We start from the raw sequence: 25,326 nt of genomic DNA on the forward strand, positions 1-25,326 counted from the left end.
AATGTATTTAAATGCTGTTCAACCGTCACTCTGTTTCTCTTATGACTTTTACCTTTTCTGTCTTTTTCCTTTTGAGTTGATTGAAACAAACCTACAGCTCATGTGCGGTCTCCCCTTTCAGTCCAACCATGAGCTGTGACTGGGAGAAAGTGATATATTTTGAATTAAATTGTACTAGAAGTACATGAATTGGATTAGAACTCACTGGTCCAGAGTGTCAGTAATTTGTATTTTATCCACCCTGCTACAGCCACTTCCTAATGAATGTAGGGCGGCATGTTAAGGTACGGCCGCATCACACTTCCCTCCTGCAAATATTTATGCCGTCATTTGGTCCATTCACCTCTATGCCCACCTCTACCGCGCACGTGTCAGTTCAAAGTTGTCCTACGTTCAGTCATTTTTCTATTGTGTTTCATCACCATGTTTAGTAGCTAATGTTACACTACCACACTGCAAACTGTAGTGCTGCTCTCTCAGTTTGTCATCGCGCTGATCAATATTCATTTATTACCCACATCAGAACTGTGACATCATGTCCTTTTTTGGGGCTGAATGAACGGTTAATGTGACCGTAGTGGTTCAGCTGCTGGATAAGAGCTCAGGCTTTTACTGTGGCCTCCAAAATCCCCGTTTATAGTGTACAAGAGAAAAATGACATGATTCTTGTCTGTTCTGAACGTTACCTCTTTGTAATTTAAACTATCAAAAAGTGATAATCAGCTACATTTTCAGAGGCATAATCTTGGTAAAAATGTAAGTTGTAAGTTATCTCCCACTTTTATCTTTTGTCTTTTTTATTTGACTTGTCTTTGCTGCTCTGTATATTCTCCTGTTACCACATGAGAAACTTGTCGCAGTGATACTGGGATCTTAAAATGATTCACACAAACATATAGACAACATATAGTTTGTCAAGCTTGAGCGATAACTCAACCAGGTGCCATCCACTGCTGCTGCTTGTTAAGGGGGTTCTCTGGGCTGCAGCACACAGGCCATGTGTGTCAGTGTCATGTGTCTCGTTATATAAGAATGACATTTTTCGTTGGTTTTGACACTACATTTTTCTCTCACCATTCTGTGTTTGCTCATTAAAATCACAGGTATTCAGGGCATCAGCTTTCATATTTAACCGCGTCAAAGATCAGACTGACATCCAGACGGACGAGGAACGAGACGACACACCTGAGGTGAGTCCTGTTACTGTGTCTGTTTCAGGAGAACAGGAACGGACATTTCCAATCAATCGCTTTGTTTGTAGCACCTTTCATATTTTTAGTTAAAAGTTCTTCTGGTTGGATGATTATTAAAACCTTGACTTGTGTTTTAGGAGGGGAAGCTTTTTTGTGGCAATTTTTTTGTTGAGTTTGGAACAGAAAACAAAGTTCCTTGTTTGCCATGTAACGTTATATGCTATATGTAAGAAGTTCTGTTCATGTCGTGTATGTACACGACACAATAACTAACTGACATGCGGGTTAGTGGAATTCAAAGTGATTTACATGTTAACAATGAGACAGTAAAAACAGGTGGAGACTAAAATGCACGAAAAAAGTAATGATAAAAGTGAAGAAATGAAAACTATAAAATAGATCAATAAAAAGATGATAATAAAGTTGATGAAGGACAATAAAAAGAACAAGAAAGAAAAATCTAAAATACCAACTAATTTCCATAAAGCATTCTAATCAAAAGCCAGCCAAAAGAGTTTTAAATTTCAGTTTAAAGATGTCAACACTTTGAGCCGCTCTCAGATCCTCGTCAGGCATTAACACTAAAAGACTCCAGAGGACCTGAGGGGGGAGTCCTGGTTCAAACATGTCACACAAACTGCTGCTGCAAGACCATGAAGTACGTGATTTTTACATTTTAAAATCAATACAAAAACTGACAGATAACCAATGCCGATTGAAGTGGAAAGTAAGTTCCATTTTCTTTTGTGTTGAACAAATTATGCTGATTTAAGAGAGTCGATGTTCCATGAAATGTCTCAACAAACCTTGCAATATTCTGGTGTACAGATGAGCAGACACTGTTTGTTAACATTGTCTCAAAAGCCTGGAAAAGAAGGCAGGATGGATTATTTAATTAGTACTTATTCAGATGTTTCCAGTACTACATTGTAAATGTTTTCATCAGCACTTTATGAACTTTGTTGTACTCAGTGATGGTCTGAAGATTTGACCTTGAAAAACGCTTTAGCTGTTTTTCTGTTTTTGGAAATGTAAACGCTGCACTCTGGTCCTGGCTGGTATGATTTTATGGTGTCTTGTAAACCCATTCGAGCTGGGCAGAGTTATATGCATGACACAATAATAAAAATGTCATTCATTCATTTATTGTAAAGACTTTAAAATAGGTGTAATGTGCTCTCTCCTTCTGGTCCAAGTCAGAAGTCAGCAGCAGAGTTCTGAATCAACTGTAACCGATTCATGACTTTTTGGGGAAGAACAGATATAACAGAGCATTGCACTGGCCAACCTTCTTTTGAAAATATGATAGTCGGTAACTGTAGTCCAAAGAAAAACTCAACAAATCATTTTCTGACATACATTAATGGAGCAACATCTTCATCATCAGAGAGGGTTTGGGATATATATTTTTCTACTTTTTAATTAAACATGTCTGATTTATTATGCTCTAGGACTGTAAATCAAAAGCATGTTTGTATAATGTCAAAATGTTAAAAATGATACAAACTAAAATGACGAAAAACCAAAGTCAAGGCTAGCAGATATCTAAGTGTGTATTATTCTCTCTGTGTTGCTCTGAGAGAAACATTGTTGCAGTTTAGCTTTTTTTAAAAAGCAGATTTGAGATCCTTAAAGAGGAACTACACCCTCCATTATTATTTAGTTGCGCTCTGTAATCACAGAGATTCTTGTCGCCATATGGTGTTAATACAGGTGATTTTTCCAACAATACACACATTGTGTAAGAACTAGCAGAATCTGAGGGTGTAGTTACCCTTTAAAGTTCAAATCTGAGTCAGAGGTGTCTTTCTTGCCTGTTGGTTCGGGGTAAGTCCTGGAGAATTTAATTTAGTGGCCAGTTTCTCTCTCTGAGCCTTAGAAGCTTTAACCAACACTTGAGCTGTAATTTTCTAAAAAATATACATGTTTATTTATATATGTAAAATACATCTTTAAAAAAGCATCAGTTGGTGCTGTGTCATTAGGTGATTTTCCAGTTGTTGAGTGCTGCGAGAGTCAGAGAGTCCTGAGCCATGCGTCCTGTTGTGGGAACTGCCACCCTTCTTCTGCTGGTCCTGATGTTCATGTCGGCTTCTGCAACATGTAAGAACCAAACAGTCACAACATAATGTTCAACACAGACAACAGGAACACAATACGGACAACACTTCATTTCCCTTCACTCTTTCTTTGTCACAGGGGATCCTAAGCAGACGTGTGAAACAAAATATCCGGCCATACCATGTAGACACAAGATCAATAATGAAAACTGGTTCCAGATGGGTGACAACCGCTGTGTGAAGGCGGTCAGCAATGAGCGCTTGAACTTTGATGATGCAGAGCTGAAGAAAACAAACACACACATCAGACTTACAGACAGTAAATGTGACCTCCTTCTGTTCAGACAGTCATGGGGTGAATCTCAGTTCCTTTATTGCATCTACGCACGAGGAAAGAGGATTTGATGAACACATTTTTAGTGGAATGAGACGTCCTTTCTCAAGAATAATCTGAGGCGACGTCAGTTTCTTTACACAGACGCACGGCTATGGAGGGTCATGTTACCCAGAATTGAAATTAAAAGGAAAAAATTAAATAAATGGTGAATAAATTATCATTATAATACTCAGGATAATCAGAATTAAATGTTGAAAAGAAAAAGGAAAAAAAACGGAAAATGGTTATTGAAATTCAATTCAGTTCAATTTTATTTATATAGCACATGGAAATTGAAAAGTTTAAATGTTTAAAAGGAAGTTTTTCCTTGCCACTGTCGCCAAGTGCTTGCACATGGTGGGATTTGTTGGGTCTCTGTAAATAATATTATAAAGAGTTCGGTCTAGACCTGCTCTATAGAAAAAGTGCAATGAGATAACTTCTGTTATGAATTGGCACTATATAAATAAAGTTGAACTGAAATGTAAATGTGTAACGGAAGAGGATTCCATGTATATAGTGCTTTATCTTGAATACTTAAAGTGCTGACAGTGGAGCGGGGAAAGTCACCTCAAACCACCACCAATGTCTAGTGCAAAATATCAGACCCAACAAACTATCAAAGGAGTAATTCAAGCTTTGGTTTAGTCTCACCTGGATTATTGCTCAGCAGTTTGGTCCAATACATCATGAGGTAATATATGAAAATTGCAGCTGGTGCAGAATAAAGCGGCACGAGTAGCTCTATATTGTGGGTTGAGAACAAAAGTTACTAAAATGCATGAAGGTCTTTCTTGGTTTGATGTGATAAATAGACTGCTGTATTCATTGATGGTTTTCATTAGGAATGTCGTAACAAGAAAGACTCCATCTGTTTTTTAATAAAAACTATCCTTTAGTACAGAATCCAAAACATCAGTTCAACGTACAGTAATATACAGAGCAATGCAAAAATGGAATTCACTCCCAAATCATATTACACAACAACATAATATTTATGGTTTTAAAAAAACACCACAAGAGTATTACTTAAAAAGAAACGTTAGTCATTAATAAGTATTCTTTGGTGTGTAAGGGTTTCATGGGCTTTCTGAGTTAAATGATGAGTTTTATCTGTTCATAATTTTTTTGATCGTGTTATTTAAATTGCGTCAATTGTTATTTTTTTATTTACAGTAGACGTGCATTACAATGTGTTATGTTGGTGTATTGTGATGAGTAGTGTGAATGTAAATGTTTGTTTGTATTGTCACCATGTAAATTGCGTGGACCCCAGCAAGAATAGCTCCTGTGATGCAGAAGCTAATGGGGTATTAAAAAACGTCTAGCACCCACCTGGACTGGGACTGGTGGTCGAACAGAAAAACAGCTTCTGTGTTGGACTTAGAGATTGTTTCTAACGATGGTCTCTTCAGAGCAGAGATAAGGGAATTTGAACGGCCTTCATGATGGTGGACCAGATCAATCCCCGGGTCGAGCGAGGAAAGATCAAACCAGGGAATTGGGATGCACCCATGGTGAAGTGTCAGTGAAGACTAATTCTTCTTATTTCTGTTGATTTCAGAAAACCTGTAACAAGTACAGCCATGGCAACTATAAGGGTCATCTGGTGTCAATCCACAACAATGTGGAGCTGCACCAAGCGGTGTGCACCATGTATAGAGATCACCCTGGAAAAGATCATTACTGGATCGGACTCCACATGAAGATTGTAAGCATTGAATGTTTCTGTTCAATCATTAATATGCGCCCAGTCTGTGCCTCTAATGGGTTTACAATTGAGCCACAGAGGTAAGCATGCGTTTCTCTGAAAAATAAACACACAGTGATCTTTGAAAAACCCGAAAGGTGGTTTGACAACACTTACCACAGTTCTGAAGGTATTTCCAAGACCCTCAAAGATTCTTTTAACCATGTGATGAAAAAATATTCCATCTGCTGCACAATTAAATAGATTTTAAACCAGTTTTTCCAAGTTGCAACTTTCCTGATCCAAACAAAGATAGTAGCCAGAAATGACATATGTCTTCTCTTAATGCACCCAACACAGGGCAAATATCTGTTTACGAATGGATAGAGCATCAGTGTAGAAACATGTTGATGACACATTGCCAAAAGATTTATTGATAGTAATGAAAAAAGGGTAATAATAATGGGTTTTGTAGCACCTATAATTATTCTTTTTCTTACTTCTAGTTGGGGGATAATTATGCTCTATGTTTTGGAACTATAACTTTGCCTCACATCTCATCCTACTCTTCGAGGGCCTAACTGGGGCTATCGTAATCATAATTTTTCATCTGAATAACATGCCTTGTGAATGACAGCAAAGTAGTCACCCTCTGATATATGTTTATTCTTATTTTTATTCGTAGGAACACATTTTTTATGGTTATGCATATGTTTGGACCGATGGAACTGATAATTCATTCACCAGCTGGGCTTATCGCCAGCCAGACAGGTTTTTGAGCAGAGAAGAATGCGTTGAGATGAACTACTGGGGTAAGTAAACAAAAGGCTGAGGAGGAGAGGTTATCATTTAATAGAAAGGAATTGAAGATAAGAGATGATGTTTAAAAGTGATCTGTGTTTATAATGTAAGTTTTATTGAACAAAATAATAATAATGTCTGTGATGCAGCAGACGGTTTCTCACTGAGTATGTAGGCAATGCATGGATTACATAAGGAGGACTAGGCAGTACATCATTATAATCAGAGTCCTGGGTTTCCTCAATATGACAAGAGACACAGGTTCAAGGGAAGGACAAAGCCAGCCCAGTCGCCAGAATAAAATGTAGCCACTGTACGTTACAGCGTGGTATTGCTACTTTTACTTATGTAAAAGGTCTGAGTACTTCATCCACTGCTGATTTTCCTCCATACACCTGAGAAACATCAGAAGGGGGACATTACCATTAACCCTTAAAACCCCACTGACACTGAACCACGTTTTTCCTGTTTTCCAGACTGGACTCTGTGGAACGACGAGCGGTGTGGTCAGCAGAGGTCCTACATGTGTGCAGTGTGGATCGGTTAGTTCAGAGTGAACACGAAGAGCTGCTGCAGTTGGACCAGTCAGCTTCACTGTAACCACTGCAAACACAAGCTTTGACATTTACTGCAATAAATGTTCATCATCAGCAAAAATGTTGTTATATTTCTGTTTGTAGCCATCGTAGATCCATCTGTCCTTATAATCTACTTGCCAGCAATGTGAACCTGGAAATGTTTGAGTATCCCAAAGTTTTATGTTTGAAATGTACAGTATTCATCCCCAGCATTTAGAAACAGCTGGAGGCAAACTTGCATATGTTGGGTAATTAGCATAATTAGCATTGATTAGCATAATCACCTATATGGATAAAAGTTCAGCAACTTCTTGGAAGATTTGGACAATATTGTAGTGGTTTTGGGGGGTTATTGAGGATCTTGAATCCATTTTTGACATTTTCAAAATGTCAATTCATACTAGAAGTGGCCATGTTTCAACTCCCAGTGGGCTGATTTTTATGAAGTTTCAGTCAATTTAGAAGTTTTAGTGGACGCTGAATTGATTGGATCGGACAGATAATTTATGTATTTCAAATCATTGAAATATCTTCAGCTCGGTTATAAATTGTAGGATATTTATGAACACAAATATCCAAACGATGCAGAAAATGTGCATTTTAATTCACAGACCATTACACTCTGAGGTGACTCACAAAGGAAACACAGGCATGTACAATTAAATTAAATTCAATTCAATTTTATTTATATAGCTCCAAGTACTATACCAAAATAGAATAATATGACTATGGCTGAAAAATATCCTCAAAAAAAGAGAGAAGGGAGTATAATACAGATATAAAATGTCATGACATCAATACAAAACATAGAGCTTCATAATATGAGAAACCAGAGGAAACACACACTGATGAAACAGAACACAATGAAGCAGGAATAATAATGAAAAATATACAGAGAATACAGTTTGTAATACAGTAGTCTCGTTTCTATTTAGTAATGATAACCTTGGCTAACAACAAAACTAAGTTGAGATTCTCATCTGCAGGACTGAATTCACTGCATCCATATTTAACAGTTCGGAAATAAAGTGAATAAACAGAAGTCATTAATTTACAAAAACCTTGATTAAAAAAGGACAAGACTGAAAAAGTAAATACAGGCTCATTCAGGATTCTGTCAATATTCTCTTCAGATTTCTTCAGGAAGTGTTTTACTGAGTATAATCTTTTATGATTACTTCATGTAAATGCTGTACATTTGATTAATTTCCAGTTAAGTGAACTCAAATTTTCTAGTTTAAATTTTGAGACAAAAACTCACTGCAGATGCCATGAATCTGTTCTTTATTTCACGCTGTGCGGGAGGAACACACCTCAGAGATGAAGTGCAGTTTCTCTCCAAGGCTAAGAAAGAGTTTTCGTACAGAGAGAAAAACAAGTCCAAGGACAGGCAGGTGGTTTACAGGAAACAACTCCCTCATGAAGCACGATATCTCTTTCTCTAGTGACAGAAAGTCCTTTCTTCCACAGAATTACGCAGAATATGTTCTGTAGATCTGAACTCTCACATGAGACGAACCAGACTTAGTTCACTCAGAAGACTCCTCTTCCTCTCAGTATACATCACACAGCATATAGTCAATTCAGCCTAATATTGCGGCTAGACCCTTTCTGATTTAAAACCTGGCAGATTCTAGATATAACTGCAGGGGAAGCTGATTTAATGCAAGGCTAATGATTCTGGAGGGGGAACTGCTGTAGGTGTTGGGCTGGCTTCTGGGCAAAGGCTCTTAAATACCTAGAAGTTGAAACGGGATAAAGAATCAGCAATGACGTTAGCATGACCTGGCACTTGACAGGCTGTGATTATGAAATTGTGCGCGATGCATCTCATGAAAGGCATGATTCATTCTTCATTGTCGCACTGCACTGAGATGCGTTTGAGTTGCCAGAACTTTCCCCACAAGTAACATGCTACTGCGATAGGATAGATTTCATGAAATGCAGAGGAGGACTCGAGCTTGGGAAAGGGATAAGGCCATTTGCTGGTGAACCACTGCCCTTGAAAGTACCCTCCAAAACCCAAAGAGGGCACTGCATCTGTGAAAAACTTTAGAGAATCGGAGGAATGAACTAGATCATCATAGAAGAAAGTTATGGCATTCCACTGGTTCAACAAACGAGACTAACTTCATATAATGTAATGACGTCATGCAGACTGGGCGCGAACAAAGCCATGTCCAGCAGTCTGGAGATGAACGAGCGACCCTGGGGAACAACGTGCATCGCAAAATTTAGATGACCGAGAAGAGAAAGCATTTGTTGTTTTGTCACTTCTGTTGATTCAGTAAAAGACTGGGTGAATTTGCGAATGCACTCCAATTTCTCAACTGGGAGAGAAGCTTTTATCTCTACTGTGTCTAGTGTAATGGCCAGGAACTCAAGGCAGGTAGCCAGACCAGTAGTTGTTTTCGTCAGAGTGAAGGACGTCTAAATGATTGAACAGGTGTTTCAATTTGGACAGTGAGGAGCCAGATTTGTCATGTGAAGGGTCAATCAGAAGAAAGTCGTTGAGAAGGTGGAGAAGAGAGGGAACTCGGGCTTTCAGAAACTTGATTAAAAATGGAAGGACAGCCTAATGTGAGGCGGACTGCAAATTACAGTTTGGATTCCAATTTTAAGCTGAAGAGATGCCACTCCAAAGGATGTATTGGAACTATTTTGAAGGCATCTGTGATATCACCTTTGGAGAGCCATGCGCCCTTGTCAGCTAGCTTAATGAGCTTGATAGCATTGTCAACGGTGGAATAATGGAGAGAAAAAGGCTCCGGTGAAACAAGACTGTTAACGCTAGGATTTGGCCTGAGAGAGAGATAAACAATACTTTCTGCCACTTTTTAATTGAAGGATGATGGATGGTGACCTTTGACCTTTGATTAACCCCCCCCCCCCGGATGTCTCTCCCACCCCCCGGAAGTGCGTCACCCAGGAAGTGCGTCACGTCGGAAGTGCGTCATGCCGGAAGTGCGTCATGCCGGAAGTGCGTGGCCTTATGCGTGGACCAATGAGCGTGAGGCAGGCGTGGTTAGCAGGAGCCAATGAGCGTGAAGCATGCGTGGTGAGCAGGAGCGAAAGGGAGTAAAGTAGGCGTGGGAATGAAAAACCCTGTAAATTAAATAATATGATTAAATCATTCAATCATTTAAGTGAAATCAATAGTATAAAAATAATTGACAAATTTACCATCTGTAAAATCTAATCTTTCAGGAGCAAAAGACACGTCCTTCTCTGTTGTCTGTCCGGTGCAGAGTGAGGTGTGAATGAATTGGAAAGATGTGGGAGGGTAGGCGGAGTTTGCGTGAACCAAAGGGAGGGTTAGCCAATGGGAAAATAGGTTAGGAGGAGCTTGCGTGAGGCGATGATTCTGTGAAAATGTGAAATAAAAAAGAAATGATTAAAGTTTTGAAGCTGAATAAATGTCCAGATATCCGTTGATGAATGTCTACATGCAGCATCTCTTGCAACTCCTGTGCAGATTGTGTGAAGATCAAGGAATGAGGGTGTCAGATCTTCCTTTGTAATACTATCGCCCTAAAGACAGTTTGAAATCGGCTTGTGAATCTCCTCACACACACAGAGAATGAAAAAAACCACACAGCTGCCTAAGGCAATTATCAATCATCTATACACCCTGTATCCCTAAAAGGATCAATCTTCCCTGCTCTTTCTGACGACACAGCTGCCTAAGGCAATTCTCAATCATCTATACATCCTGTGTCCCTAAAAGGATCAATGTTTCCTGCTCTTTCTGAAGGCCCTTTGTATGAAGACAGATCAAGAAATGTCTCTTTTATGGTCTTAAGGTATATTTAAAAAAGATTATACTTTAAAGTTTCACAATATCATAATAGGAAATTACAATAAGTGGCTCTTTCTGACCATACAGCAGTCTAAGGCATTTCTCAAACATCTATACATCCTGTGTCCCTAAAAGGATCAATGTTTCCTGCTCTTTCTGAAGGCCCTTTGTATGAAGACAGATCAAGAAATGTCTCTTTTATGGTCTTAAGACATATTTAAAAAAGATTATACTTTAAAGTTTCACAATATCATAATAGGAAATTACAATAAGTGTCTTTAACACTGAGCCTGATGTCAAATGTCAAAGTACATTTGTATGTTTCTGTGTGAAGCCCCGTGTTGGAGCTCTGGATAATAAACATCTCAAATGACAAGAAAGTAAATTAAATGTTAAATCTCAGAGGCTAATCTCTGCATCAAACACACACACACACACACACACACACACACACACGGGAATCAGAGAAGATCATCTTGCTAACCTTGAACAGTTAGAGAATGAATCATCACCAAATGAAACAATCAGAATAAATAATGTCCAACTCGAACAAAGTCCCACTTTATCAGACCCTCAGACGCCTCCAAACTACATCGATCTCAGCATACCCAGTCCTCCCGTGCAGCAAGGAGGTGCTCATATTTCCCACAACCACGCGCGTTGTGCGGCGAAACCGATTTGCAAATTATCAAATCAGACAGTTGTTAAACTTTCCACCCCTCTTAACGCAGATGGAATAGTGGATTACAGCATTTTTACAATACAGCTCTCACGGCATGCCGATGCGTTACTACAAAATGCATTAGCATACGTGACTCCTCGGGGCGCGTACAGTTAGAGCTGCGTGGGGAAAATCTCCCTAGTAACGTCTCGGTCGTCTTATCTAATGACGAGCTCCCCAGCCTAGCCGACTTTGAAAGGCTCTTACTCCGTGTTGTGCAGTCTAACTGGGCCGTTATGGCCGATGGTCAGCTAGAACTTGTTGTAGAAGTGATCCAGAACCCTAGGGGTGGGGGGAAACGAGTTCTTGGGAAAATGCTAGACAGTGAAATCATTAAAAAAAAAAAGACGTTTTCTGTACATTGTCCACAACAGAGAGAATCAACTATGTTTTGCCATCTGTCTGGCTCATCTGTTAGATCCTGATATCAGCGATAGAGAAGCCCTCGAACGCGGTAGACAGATTCAAATTGATGTAGGGTTAGACGAGCAGACAGCTGTATCCTTTAGCGACATCCCAAAATTTGAAACCGCGTTGGACTGTACAATTGTAGTGTTTTACAGAACCGAGGAAGACAGAGCTCTCCGCAAATTCTTGACAAATAGCCCAAGACGGAGTAAAACCCTGATTTTGTTTCTCTTCCAAAATCACTACTATGCAGTTAAAAATCTCAAAGCCTTTCTAGGTTCGCCTTATGTTTGTGAGCACTGCTTTACAGGTTTTAACACCGTGTTAGGCCATACTTGCGAAGCTCGTTGCACCGTATGCTTTGACCCCGGTTGTACACAGAGGCCGTGTCAACCTGTTGTGTGTGACCAATGCAACAGAACGTGTCGCTCGCCTTTCTGTTTGGCCAAACACAAAGAACCTACAGAGAGATCGAGAAGTCAAACATATGCCAGCGCTTGTGCTTTGTACAAAAAATGTACCAAATGTGCAAGGCTGTACTACTGTGCTATAAACGGCAACGGTAAACAACACAAATGTCAGACTGCGAAATGTAAAATTTGCGACGAGAAATTGAACTCTGACTCTGAGACTGAGGTTCATCAGTGCTACATCCAACCGATACCCCCTGAAACAAAACACAATGAAAAAGTGGTGTTTTATGATTTTGAAACATACGTTGACAAGAACGGCGTTCACGTTCCGTTTTTAGTGTGTACACGAACCTTAGATGGTAAAACATGGAGCTCTCAGGGTGCAGATTGTGCCAAAGAGTTTCTACTGCATTTCAGACGGCCTTTGTACAAAAACGCAGTGTTTATAGCACACAATGCCAAAGGGTTTGACAGCTACCTCCTTATCAAAGCCATGGTCGAACAGGAATTAAAGCCCTCTTTGATTATGCAAGGATCAAAAGTAATTTGTATCACCGATAACGATTACAAACAAAGATACATCGACTCTCTATCCTTTTTAACCATGCGTTTAGCTAATTTCCCGAAAGCGCTCGGTTTCAATGATAAAGTAAAGGGGCACTTTCCTCATGGTTTCAGCTCAGAGACCCATTTGAGTTATACAGGCGAGTACCCTCCCCCTCAGGCTTACGGTATTGAAACCATGACAACGGAGCAACTAACAAACTTTTACAGCTGGTATGCGACGGTACCCCCCCTCTCCGGACGACTACAGGCGTCAGTTCAAGACATTTTCAAACGCCGGTATCCAGTGGTTAGAGTGGTTGTCACACACCACCGGCATCCCTATCCAACATGCTTTAAATAAGGGGGAAAAACAGCTGGGGCTCTTTTTTGTAGACGGGTATGCTGAGATCGCTGGGGTGAAATATGCCTATGAGTTTCTAGGATGTTTCTATCACGGCTGTTCAATTTGCTATCAAGCGCACGACACCTGTCCTCCGACGGGTCGCCCCTTCGGAGAGTTGCACACGCGCTGCGAGGAGAAATTACGTGAGTTAGAAGCCACGCACAAGGTAAAACTCATCATCATGCGTGAGCACACGTGGACGATGCTGAAAAAATCTCATCACGGGCTGAAGGAGTTTCTCAAACAATATAAGGCTCCACAGCCGTTGTCACCCCGCGAAGCTTTGTACGGAGGGCGTACCTCTGCTATAAAGTTGAGACACACCGCTGCATCGAACGAGACAATCTCTTATGTAGATGTGACATCTCTCTATCCGTACTGAACTTCCCTATCCTCTCGGGCACCCTGAAATAATCTATAAAGATTTCCAAGAACCTCAAAGCTACTTTGGGCTAATCAGGGCAAGGGTCTACCCGCCGAGAGAGCTGTACTTTCCAGTCCTGCCCTATAGAACGACGGTGGGTAAGCTTGTGTTTACCCTTTGCCGAGCATGCGCCGAGCTCAATTTGCAGGAGGGTCCGTGTCGGCATAGCGATGATGACAGGGCGTTGACAGGTGTCTGGGTCACTCCTGAATTTAACAAGGCTTTGGAGATGGGCTATCGGATAGCTGAAATAACTGAGGTATGGCACTTTGATAGACGCAGTGATTCTATTTTTGTTGACTATATGCACACATTTCTGAAAGGTAAACAGGAAGCTTCGGGTTACCCTTCCGACGCTGTAGATCAGGAAAGCAGAGAAAAGTACATCAGCGACTATCATGCAAACCAGGGGATTTTGCTGGAGGCGGATAAAATCAGACCAAACCCTGCTAAAAGACAAGTGTCTAAATTATGTCTGAACTCCTTTTGGGGTAAGTTTGCGCAGAGAAGCAACCAAACACAAACCAAACTAGTCACAGACCCGGAAGAATTCTTTAACCTCATGTTTTCTGAAAAATATAAAGTCAACTACTTCTCCTTCGTCAGTGACAAAGTGGCTTTGGTTCAGTGGTCTTACGGAGACCGCTGTATCCCGCTACCAAACAAGGTAGATAATGTTTTTATAGCCGCTTTCACCACAGCCTACGGACGTCTGACTTTGTACAGATATTTGGAACAGCTGCAAGACAGAGTCCTTTACTGCGACACAGACAGCCTCATCTATGTCACAAAAGAGGGAGAGACACTGCTCAAGCTGGGTAATTACCTGGGAGATTTGACGGATGAGTTAGGGGGAGATAGCATCAAAGAATTTGTGGCGGCGGGTCCAAAAAGTTATGCTTTCCAAACTCAAAACAACAAGGTTGTTTTACGCATAAAAGGCATTACGCAGACGCACCAATGCTGTGAAATTGTCAACTTTGATAGCGTCAAAGACCTGGTTCAGGATTATGTGCAAAACTCTGATGAGAGGGGAGTCCTTGAAATCCCTCAACACAATATTGTGCGAGATAAGAAAGGCTTCCTTCTAAAAAACACGTCATTCCAAAAAAAGTTCAGAGTTGTGTATGATAAAAGACGGCTGCTGAGTCTAGGACATACACTGCCTTTTGGTTATTGAGGAGAAAATGTTTTCATCCGAAGAAATTGATTTTGACCCCAGACTGAAAGTGCCTTTTTCTTGTCTGGTCACAGGACCGAGTGGCTGTGGCAAGACTTATTTTGTAAAGTCTGTTTTGGAAAACTGTAATCATGTGATGGATATACTGCCTGATTACATTGTATGGATTTTTACATCATTTCAACCGTTGTATGCTGAACTGCAAAAGAAGAATAAAAAGATTAAATTTGTTGAAGGCCTGCCTCATTCTTTTGATGATGAAAAACTGTTTCCCTCTGACCAAAATCATTTGAAAAATTTGGACGACGTCATTTTTCAGGCCTCTGACCATCCCGATGTAGTCAAAATTTTTACACAATACCGACATCACAAGAACATGTCCGTCATGATGCTGACTCAAAATCTTTTCCATCAAGGTAAGCACAACCGCACCATCAGTTTAAACAGTAATTATCTGGTACTGTTTAAAAACCCTCGAGACAGATTACAGCTGAATATATTGGCTCAACAAATGTTTCCCGGACGAAAAGCCTTTTCATTAGAAAGTTTTGAAGATGCTACCAAAGATCCTCACGGGTATTTAATCATCGATCTCACACCCGGCTGCCCAGAACAATACAGACTAAGGACGGGAATACTCCCCCATCAGTGGCCCGTCGTCTATCTATCTAAATCCAAGTCCTGATCCAGTATGTCAGCGCGCTTAAAAAGAAATGCGCCTTTGCTACGCGCTTTATGTCACGCCACGCCTCGGAAACGTAAAGATATTCTCAACCATTGTTCATCTGACTTTCTGCAGTCTCTGTGCGAGCTCTCCTTAAACCTCTTAAAAGGAAACATTCCCCTGACATCGGCTCAATATAAAAAACTCAGAAAACAAAAGAAAATTATCAAGTTGCTGGCCAATAAAAAAAACAGTCTAAAAACCAAACACCAGGCTCTGAGAAAACAGTCTGGCGGTTTTTTCTTACCTTTACTGTCAGCGGTGGTGCCGATATTTGGAGAGTTGCTGGGAGGGCTTATTAGAAGATAAATAATGAGTCAAAAGATGTTTTTGATTTCACTGCAACAGTTAAACCGTCTGAGTCAGTTGGTAGCTTCTGCTCCCGGCGCCGGGGAAACGATGAGACGTACGGCAGAAAATGATTTGGATGTAAAAATGAGGGATGTGTTAAATGAAAAGGGTTTGAACGCTCATGATAAAATTAAAAAATACAACGCTCTGCTGCAAAGATACCTGACATTACTCAAACAAGATGAGAAAGATGACCGTCGTATCACTTTGACTCTAACCCAAGAATCGGGGGAACAAGAAAATCAGCGAGAAGACAAGCAAGTAACGCTGGATGAAACTGCTAGCGAGGTGCTGCAAAACCTACCTGTTCGCTACCGTAACAATGCAGAGTACATTATGAAGAAATTAACCAAGAGCGGATGGGCTCCTTCAGGAGAGTTTGTCCATAAAGGAGAGATTGTGAAAGGCTCACACCTGCTAGACCTGATTAAAAATCTCTCCGTCACGCATAAAAAATCCAGAGAACCCAAGGGATGGATGGGGTTTCTAAATACTTTAAGGAAGTTCAACATCCCTTCATCCTTGATGAGTAACCCCCGTGCTCGCGAGCAATATCATAAACTTCAGAAGGGAGGACCGCTTTGGGACGACGACGATGAGGGGTCACCCCTAGCGTTGAAGAAGGGAAAGAAAAAAAAAAAAGACGCCCTTAGCACCACGCTGGGACTATGAGATGGAAACATCACCTCCGCAGTTAAGATCAGGAAAACGAAAGAAACATATACCTTTATCACCTAGCTGGCTTTATTTGAATAAAAAATGATTCAAACGAATTTAACAGTCTCCAGATCCATCTTTATTTATATAAAGTTGTAACAATCTTTAAACATTTGTAAAGAACAGACGGTGTGGTGAAAAGATCTGGCTCTTTGCCAAAGTCATACAACTTTGATACAACTTTGATATTTTTTCACAAACTTTGATACCATAACATCATTCTTCATCACATCATCTTGATACAAAGACAGCACATTTTCAAAAGATAAACCGCAGGCTCTGTGGCATAAATAATAAACACAATGCTGACCGCACACTGTAGAACGTGTTGAAGCTGACTGTTGTGGTATAAAATAGATTCGCAATGGTTTTCTAAAAATTGCAAGATGCTTTTAGGATAATGTGAAAAATCTGGGGAGAATCCGAAAGAATAAAAAAAACTGCCTTTTTTGCCTTCCTCAAGAGTGAGGGCCAACCAGTGCTCTCCTGGTTCGTGTGCAGGGTGCGTGTTGACTATAAAAAAGGCTGGAAATCTAAAGGACTGACGCAGTAAAGGTAACTGATCAGCGGCCCACACTCCGCAAAAAGCATCTCCTAGTAAATGACGTAGTAATCCGTCCAATTGGTGATTGTTCATATTGTCTCAGTAATAGTCCACAAGCACCTGTCGTTTGGAATTAATCTCCAAAATAGACTCGTAACAAGCATAAACGATGAGAGTGGTAGTATGGGGCAGCGGCTCTCTGAATCTCATTTCCAGTCTTAAACTTCCGTTGGAAACGCACGACAATGCATCAGCATCTTCGCAGGCGTTGAGATTAAAAACAAACAAAGAGTAGCCCTGCTGAAATTCCTCCCGGTCAATGCTTAAAGGTAAATCTTTCAAGTGTCTCCCCGTAGCGGTAAACATATTATAAAACTCTCTGACAGATAACCCCTGATTAAATTGAGGTTGGAAAGCTTTGTGCACCTGTCTCCCATCCTGACACAGAGCCATGTATTCAACGTTGTTGTGAATGAAATTGAAGGGTGACAGATCTCTTTTTCCTGTGAAGGCTTCATGGTTCACCATGGCTATCACTAGATATTTAGGCATCGTCCCCAGGAAGAGGTTTTCCTGGTTACATATTCTGGAATTCTCTGGGATGGAGTAGGTTTTTACGTTCACGCGTGATAATGGGTAAAGAGCATTGCCCCTCATTAAAGCTGACGCGTGGCCTAAACGCACGGCGGGGGAAACGGTGACTTTCTTGATAAACAACGAGGCCCCCGGTATTTTTAAACGGAAAGTGCTGGCGGCGTTGCCCATGAGACAGAAGGCGTCATTAGCTCTGGTCAGCTGAATTCTCAAATCCACAGAGTTCAAGAGAAGCCTCTCGCAGAAAAATATGTCTGCGTGAAGAGGACCTAGTAGGTGAAGTTCTTTAGATTCTGAGGTAAACCGGGCTCTCTGATTTAATCCCCTATTTGGCCCGTTATTAGGTACTATAGAGTCCATAGCACCGGCCGTGTCTTTGTAAAATAGCCCTGCAGTGAACTGACTTTTTAACGTATCGTCTGAATAGTTGAGGAGGGTCTCTATCATCGCTCTGTAAGGGTGAGTTGCGCTGGATTGTGAAATTAACCTATCCCCCAGAATAACGTCACATTGGTTAAAAATTGTGTTCAGAGGATAATTGATGAGGCCTACCGCGGCATCGGCGGGTAGGTTTGAGCCGTCAGCGTTGGTAATTTTCACACGAAGATGAATCAAAGTATCATTCAGATCCATGTATTTTTCCCCATCTCCGGGGATAAAAAATTCAATAGGACCTCCGTCGGTAATGGATGCCAAAGGCAGGACTTCTGTGTAGAGCTTTTCATCGATAGACAGTTGCGTCATAGGTGCTGAAAATAAATCCAGCTCACCCATAGTGCATTCGGCTGATTTGTGATGTAAAAGCGCCATATTTGTTTTCTAAAATATATCTCCGGAGCTCGCAACAGCGTGCTTTCCTTTGGACTTACTTCTCCCTACTGATTTTCTCTTTTTTGACCTACGCACTTTTACTCGCTGCCCCGGAGGTCTCTTCCTCAGTCGTCTGGCTAAAACCATCATACCGCCGGATCCTTCTTGAGCCCCGTTGTCCGATCGACCCCCTATTCTACTAACAGCGTGGCTTATCACCTCCGAGGCAATGCTTTTTGCGGCTGATTTAAGATGAGGCTTAGCAATGGCAAATCCTTTTTTCATCAACGGCGATACAAAACGAAATATTTTAGAAAAAATCAAACCGATTCCTCTCCCGTACATAACAGGCGCCCCATAAAAACCGGGGAGAGCGCCCCCTACTTGATTCTCATAATAACTCACAAAACGGTGAGGATCGTGTCTCTGATGCATCATTTTGTTTTTGTCACAGATTTTTTTTGGAAGGTCTAAAATGGAGTTTCACGATAGTCTTCCCAAAGGTAAAATTTATAGGTTTATTTTGATCCGTCTTTATCTCAATGTGGATGTTTTCGATGTGCTGCTTGACCACCGGTAGGTAGCAGGGTGGATTAAAATACTGCGTGATGACGTCCCCGTACGTTCCTTCTATAGCGATCGTTCTCAAGAGCGGAGCGTAAGCGTCACCAACCAGCTGATGTCGTACCACAAATAAAATCCTCCCTTTATATCAGCCGGATATGGAGACATCCTTTCATTGAAAATAACCCATTCTCCCGGGTTAACCCCCATGATGTAAGCCCGGTAAAATCGTAAATGATATTGACCTCCTGCCTGAAATTCAAATCTCTTTTGAATGGAGCTAAACCTTAAATAAATATCAGAGTTAATTTTTCTAAGAAAGGCGTTCAGCTCTGTCTTGAGCTGTTCCAGATCGTGAAAATAACCAGCCCTAAAACCCTGACGGGTGAACACCTCGCTCTTTGAAGCATCATCATCATCATCTTTTGGTTTATTCCTCCATTCAAAATAAGCATCCTCCCTAGAAATGTTAAACCAGGTGTGGGGGTATGAAATCTCTGTCAGAGCTACCTCCCACGGGCCTTCTAAATCAATATGCTGCGCTAAATCGACGTGGTAGCTGGAGCTCGTGTTATTTTTAAATACATTGCGACTGGCGTTGGAGGGTAGGACAACGTAGAACCCTTCTCCTGTGATTTGGTCCATGTTTTAATGATTCAGATTCGACGTACCTATTTGATTTTATACATTTTTCAGGTCGCTTGCCTTGACCCAGCTGTTGAATTTCTCAGGCCAGTTTTTCCAACGCACCAGCATTTGTTTTTTACCCCTGACAACACGCTCGTCCAGAATTTCTTCAACTTGAAACGCTTTGTCTTTACCGACCTTGACTTTTTGCAACTCTGCTTCGTAAAACGAGCCTTGGATAGGTTCTCCGTCATAATCTTTGTTTGTACACAGGGGGTTGGCGAGGTATACTTTCGGTTACTGTGAACAATTCATCGGTAAAACTCTGTTGATATTTTTTATCAAACACTCCTCTCAGTTTGGATATTCTCACCAAATCCCCATCCTTAAAATTCATCTTTAATTTGTTTTTGTCGCGTATGGGAAATGTTCCGTACAGGTTTTCAAACACTCGAGAGACGTTTTCTGACGTCACCTGCATAGGCGTCATTTTTATACTTTTATGATAACTGTTATTGTAGCTGTCAAGCAATTCCTGTAAGACGTCCACGTACCTACGGCTGTTTGAAGCTGTAAAATACCTCCACATTCGTGTTTTCAACGTGCGGTTAAATCTTTCAATAACAGACACTTTCAGTTCACTGGCTGTTGCAAAATGATTAATTCCTCGTTTCTTCATCAACCCCTCAAAGCTTTTGTAAAAGAACTCTTTGCCCGCGTCCGTTTGTTACTTTTCAGGGATCCGACTTTCTCTTAAGATAGAGTCAAAGGCCTTAGAGACCTCAGCCCCTGTTTTTGTCTTCAAAGCTCTGGCATAAGCCCGTTTTGAAAATACATCGATGACCGTGAGTAAATAATTGTACCCGTCATTGTGTTCAGTTAAGGCCTGCATATCACAAAGGTCTGCCTGGAACTGATTTAGAGGTCGCGGTACAAACACTCTGACAAAATGTATCCTGGCCGGTTTATGCAGAGTATACGAGTCCTGTTCCGATAAAAAATCTTTGACCCGTTCTACGTTGACTTTTTTCCCCAATTCATCCTGCACGGCACTGCGTAGTCGTTCCACTCCCCCAAAAGTACCAGGATGTGAGGGCTTATAATACACTTTTTTCATGACACGTTTTTCAGTCATGTTTCTGGTTGCCCTCTCTAGGGTTTTTGAAAACAAACAATGAGATACAAGCTTCTTTAAATCGTTTTTTATTGATTATAAACACACACAGCATTTCTCAAAGTACAGAAGGTTAACTTCAACACATTGATTCCATACATTTGGTAAATATCATCGTGTAATGTTCTCAATTCATTCCAGGTATTCAGATACATGTTGTTTTGTACACAATAACTCATAACGTCTACAAATAAAGTGTAAAGAGTAAACAGATGAGACATTTTCATGCAAGAATCTTTAGTCATCTCTTTTATAATTTTACAAAAGGTATCAGATACAGAGCATTTGTTTACCGTTAGCAATGTGTCACTTACTAACTGTTCCCAATTTTCAACATTTCGAACATCCAAAATCTTTTCTAGTCTTGCGACTTCGTCTCTAAAGTAAAAAACATTGTCATCCGCAACATGGGTGACTCTGTTTTTAATCACCTGATCTAAAACAATGATTAACTGGTTAACGATTACACGTTCCTCTACATAATTTTGAAATTTTCTGCAAAAGTTACCCATTTTTTATTTATTTATTTTTTTTAATTACTCAATCCCCTTCCAAACGTCCGCCACATTGTTCATCAGTTCAATCTTTTTCTCGTCTTGACCGATCAGAGCGTCGTACATCTTCTCCAATTTCTCTCTGATGCGTCTTGTCTTTTTGAGGTTATGAAGAAAGGCCTCGGAAGCGCCATGGACTCTGTATGCAGACACGTGGATATGGCATGCCTGAAGCGCCCGTTGAATGGCTTTGATGAAACGATCCGTCCAAAGCCGCTTCGTCAACTCGTTATAGTGCTGATGGAAGAAATATTCTGGCATCTCAAACAGACATTCGTGCTGTAGCTGGCTCGGGTGATCAATTTGACAGCCGTTAAAGATTTCAGATCTGTACACGGTCAGAACCTTGCTCAACAGGCGAACCACCACGGCTCTCACCGTGTTCAGAAATAGGTCAGAGAGCACCCCGTCAGGTTTGTCCTCTTCCTTGGGAGAGGGGGGTGGTGAGGCGCTTGGAGTTGAGGATACCGAAGAAGAAGAATAGGGCCAGTCAGGGGAGGGAGATGGTGATGGAGGAGGCAGAATCCAGTCAGGGGTCCCCTGCAGTGAAGGTGGGGGTGTCGTATCAAGGGTAGGGCTCCCAACACGCGGTGGTGCTGCTACTTCAGGAGCTGTATCAAACTCCTGCGACGCTGTTGCAGGGTTCTCCTCTGGGATCTCATCCATGGGACTCCGCGGGGTAGACTGACGGCGAGGTGGTGAAGGGGTCGTCGCATTCCCACCCTCCTCCTCCTTTTCTGCTTTTTCAATCATCATTTTCATCCACACCTTGAGGGGCAGACGTAATGACGTCTGGAACACACCGCATTCGGTATTGAAATATTCCAAGACAAATTCGTCCGAGTGTTCATCTCCTTCGACCACCTGACGGCTTGTGCGGTAGAACCATCTGCCAGAACCCGAGCTTTTCGTCTCCCAAATGCTGCAGGTTACAATTTTTTTCTGGGCGAGTGCCGGTGGAAATTCCTGTTTAACCCGCACAAACGTTTGCGTCTGTTTGTTTTTTGTCGCAGGTTCCTTTCCTTCATTTGCTCTGAGGTTGTTTGACACCACCAGATTCAGCACAGACCAGTCCACTAACGTAAGCGTTGCTTTTGGAGTGAGGGGTCCAAACGTTTCTCCTTTCTCCAGCTGGTAAAAACAAAGTTCGTTGACTTCATAATTGAACGCATATCCCCACACGCCTCCATTTTCTAAATCCCATTCCTCCTGAAGCGTGCTGGGGGGAGCTGTCTGGATCCGAGCCAAATACAACACCTGTTTCTTGGGTGCGCCCCCTAGTGTCGCATTTTGATAATGCGTCACAGGCGTCTGGCTGATCATCTTCAACTGTGTCATCTTGTTTGATGGTTCAGACCGGAAATATTCATTTTATTTTTTCGCCGCAAGCTCCTCCTAACCTATTTTCCCATTGGCTAACCCTCCCTTTGGTTCACGCAAACTCCGCCTACCCTCCCACATCTTTCCAATTCATTCACACCTCACTCTGCACCGGACAGACAACAGAGAAGGACGTGTCTTTTGCTCCTGAAAGATTAGATTTTACAGATGGTAAATTTGTCAATTATTTTTATACTTTTGATACTATTGATTTCACTTAAATGATTGAATGATTTAATCATATTATTTAATTTACAGGGTTTTTCATTCCCACGCCTACTTTACTCCCATTCGCTCCTGCTCACCACGCATGCTTCACGCTCATTGGCTCCTGCTAACCACGCCTGCCTCACGCTCATTGGTCCACGCAAAGGCCACGCACTTCCGGCATGACGCACTTCCGACGTGACGCACTTCCTGGGTGACGCACTTCCGGGGTGGGAGAGACATCCGGGGGTTAATCAAAGGTCAAAGGTCACCATCCATCATCCTTCAATTAAAAAGTGGCAGAAAGTATTGTTTATCTCTCTCTGGCCTGGATTGAGGAGCAAAAAGATTAAATATGATTCTTTTCTTTCCGGAGGATTTTCTTGTTGCTTCTCCCATGGGACTGGAGCAAAACACGGGGAATGGCAAAGAGTTGAATGGGCCAATTGAATACCCTTTATCAAGCTGCTTTTTCAGAAGCTGAGACACTATGACTCTCTTCGTTCTTTGAGAGTGGATTGCAGGTTTTTTGACACGTACGAGGAGGACAGGGACGAGGCAACCCCTACCCGAAACCCTTGAGAAAGACCAGTGAGTAAATGATCAACAAATACGGAATCAGGATGAGAAGACAGTTCTGATGCGAGAGCTGGGACATGTATTGGAGTAAAGGGGTGGATCTTCAATAAGTCAAGTGGATGTTTGATGTAAAGTGCTGCTTTGCTGGAGAAACCTTTGTGGTATATGTAAAAAATGTTTTTCCCATACCTCAAGTTAAGGTCACCGATCAGAACCAAATATGTATCCAGCTCTTGTCTATCACATTAATAAATGCCAAAATCAACTTCAAATTCACCTATTGCCATGTCTCTTGACAATCTGGGATCAGCAGATTTAATCACGGCTGTGACATTTTCACCGATGGAAAGTTTGTTTTCACACTTTCCTGATGGGAGGATTAGGCTGATGAGGTTAATATCTTTTCCTTTTTTGCCCTGAAGCTAGGAGAAATGTTATCTCTAGAAGGAACATTTGGCCTACCTAGCATGGGAGCTGAGACAGCAGAAGCCAGGGAATGTTGTGGCACGGCTAGGGCGCTTGTGGTGGAAGTAGATGGTTGAGGTAATGGTGCCGGGGCTGGTACATGAACTGGAGCTATCTAGCAGAGTTTCAGGAGCAGGACCACACCTCAACCACTGCACTTCCATAAATAACTACCTAACCCATCTCCTCTTCTTCGCTCTTGTATTCTGCACCAGAACCAACACCACGCAACATCGCCTCGAGCACACTCAGAAACGTGAGCTAACATTACTAACGACACTCCACCTCTCATCAGTTTTTTCTACACCAGCAACAGCAGCCTACATCATCCAGGGCAATTTACACTGGGTTGTCAGTTCCTCCTGTCATCCAACTCCAGCAATCACATAAGCCAGTCTTAGCAGGGGAACCTGGCATTGGGATGCCAGCGTCCCCTGCCGCCCACTCCCAGCAACCGCAGCAGCTTCCTCGAGGTGGGGCCAGAACTATCTGGGAAATCGTCATTGGAATCATCACCATCTATCTCGGGCAAACTCCAACTGATCAGATCAACGAACCATAAGGTAGACAAACCGGGAGAGGAGCAAAAACAGCTTTCCATCAAGAAAAGCTTCAGTGCCGTTGCTCTTCCTTCAAAGAAGAAATACTCTCCACCTCTGATATAACTGATGCTAGCAGCAAATACGCTAACCTCTTTAGCTTTCTGGTTTTCAACAGTCACTCCTCACATTTGTTGTCACGCTCACCTAGCGTTAGGGCACGCCCGTAGGTCATGCCGTAGTTACTTCCTCATAGGACGCTGATCGGTGCAAACCAACTGTGGCGCATAGTGCATAGCTTGAAGCCCGGCAAGAGGGATTATCGTGATTTCATGATCTCGCAAGTCCAGCTGTCTAGCAAGGTTAAGCAACCACAGCAGCTTGCTCCAACTGGGGCTCCTGGCACCGGGATGCCATCACAGCCCAGCCGTGCACTTCCAACAACCACAGCAGCGGGCTTCAGTAGGGCCTTCGGCACTGGGATGCCAGTATCTTCCATCTCCCACTCCCACTCCTCACTAGTCCCAGAAGCTCATGTCAGCAAGAGCCTTCAGCACCAGGATGCCAGCAACCTCCGCCACCTACTTCCAGTAACCACAGCAGTTCGCTCCAGCAGGGGAACCTGCCAGCGGGATGCCAGTGCCCCCTGCCGCCTATGTCCAGCAATCACAGCAGCCAACCTAAGCAGAGGAACCTGGCACCGGGATGCCAGTGGAACGGGATCACCTTCCTCTACGACGTACAACTGACTCACCCACACGACATCCATCTGTACACTGACAACGCTCCTTCTGTGGGTTTTGGGGGTTTCTACAATGGAAGATGGTTCGCAGCAGCATGGCCTCCAGAGCTTGCAAGTGAAAGCCAGCTCACTTCCTCTGCTCTTTTCAAAATGTACCCCATAG

The 25,326-nt window shown here is 42.0% G+C and overlaps 1 protein-coding gene across 7 annotated transcripts; it reads left to right on the plus strand.

The window, feature by feature from the left end:
• The first annotated feature begins 245 nt into the window (after positions 1–245).
• LOC122879275 (C-type lectin BpLec-like) lies at positions 246–6,777 on the plus strand. 7 transcript variants are annotated; one of them, XR_006378671.1, is made up of 6 exons: positions 1,011–1,190; positions 3,179–3,296; positions 3,393–3,795; positions 5,194–5,340; positions 6,005–6,131; positions 6,597–6,777. XR_006378671.1 is itself a non-coding variant. In XM_044203213.1 (6 exons), the coding sequence occupies exons 2-6, from the start codon at positions 3,227–3,229 to the stop codon at positions 6,665–6,667; spliced, it is 522 nt and encodes a 173-aa protein (XP_044059148.1). In that variant the 5' UTR covers positions 1,013–1,190; positions 3,161–3,226; the 3' UTR covers positions 6,668–6,777. The 7 variants fall into 7 exon arrangements, 4 of the variants coding, with proteins under 4 accessions (XP_044059168.1, XP_044059148.1, XP_044059139.1 ...); XM_044203213.1 differs by having other exon boundaries at positions 1,013–1,190; positions 3,161–3,296; positions 3,393–3,499; XR_006378672.1 differs by having other exon boundaries at positions 1,023–1,190; positions 3,393–3,572.
• Positions 6,778–25,326: the final 18,549 nt, after the last annotated feature.

The sequence above is a fragment of the Siniperca chuatsi genome, linkage group LG1 (assembly GCF_020085105.1).
Source record: "Siniperca chuatsi isolate FFG_IHB_CAS linkage group LG1, ASM2008510v1, whole genome shotgun sequence".
Classification (NCBI taxonomy): domain Eukaryota; kingdom Metazoa; phylum Chordata; class Actinopteri; order Centrarchiformes; family Sinipercidae; genus Siniperca; species Siniperca chuatsi.

Coding starts and splice junctions, on each gene's coding strand:
- LOC122879275 (XM_044203213.1), top strand. CDS start 3,227: ATGCGTCCTGTTGTGGGAACTGCCACCCTTCTTCTGCTGGTCCTGATG. Junction 3,297..3,392: donor CATGTCGGCTTCTGCAACAT/GTAAGAACCAAA, acceptor TCTTTGTCACAG/GGGATCCTAAGCAGACGTGT. Junction 3,500..5,193: donor ACAACCGCTGTGTGAAGGCG/GTCAGCAATGAG, acceptor TGTTGATTTCAG/AAAACCTGTAACAAGTACAG.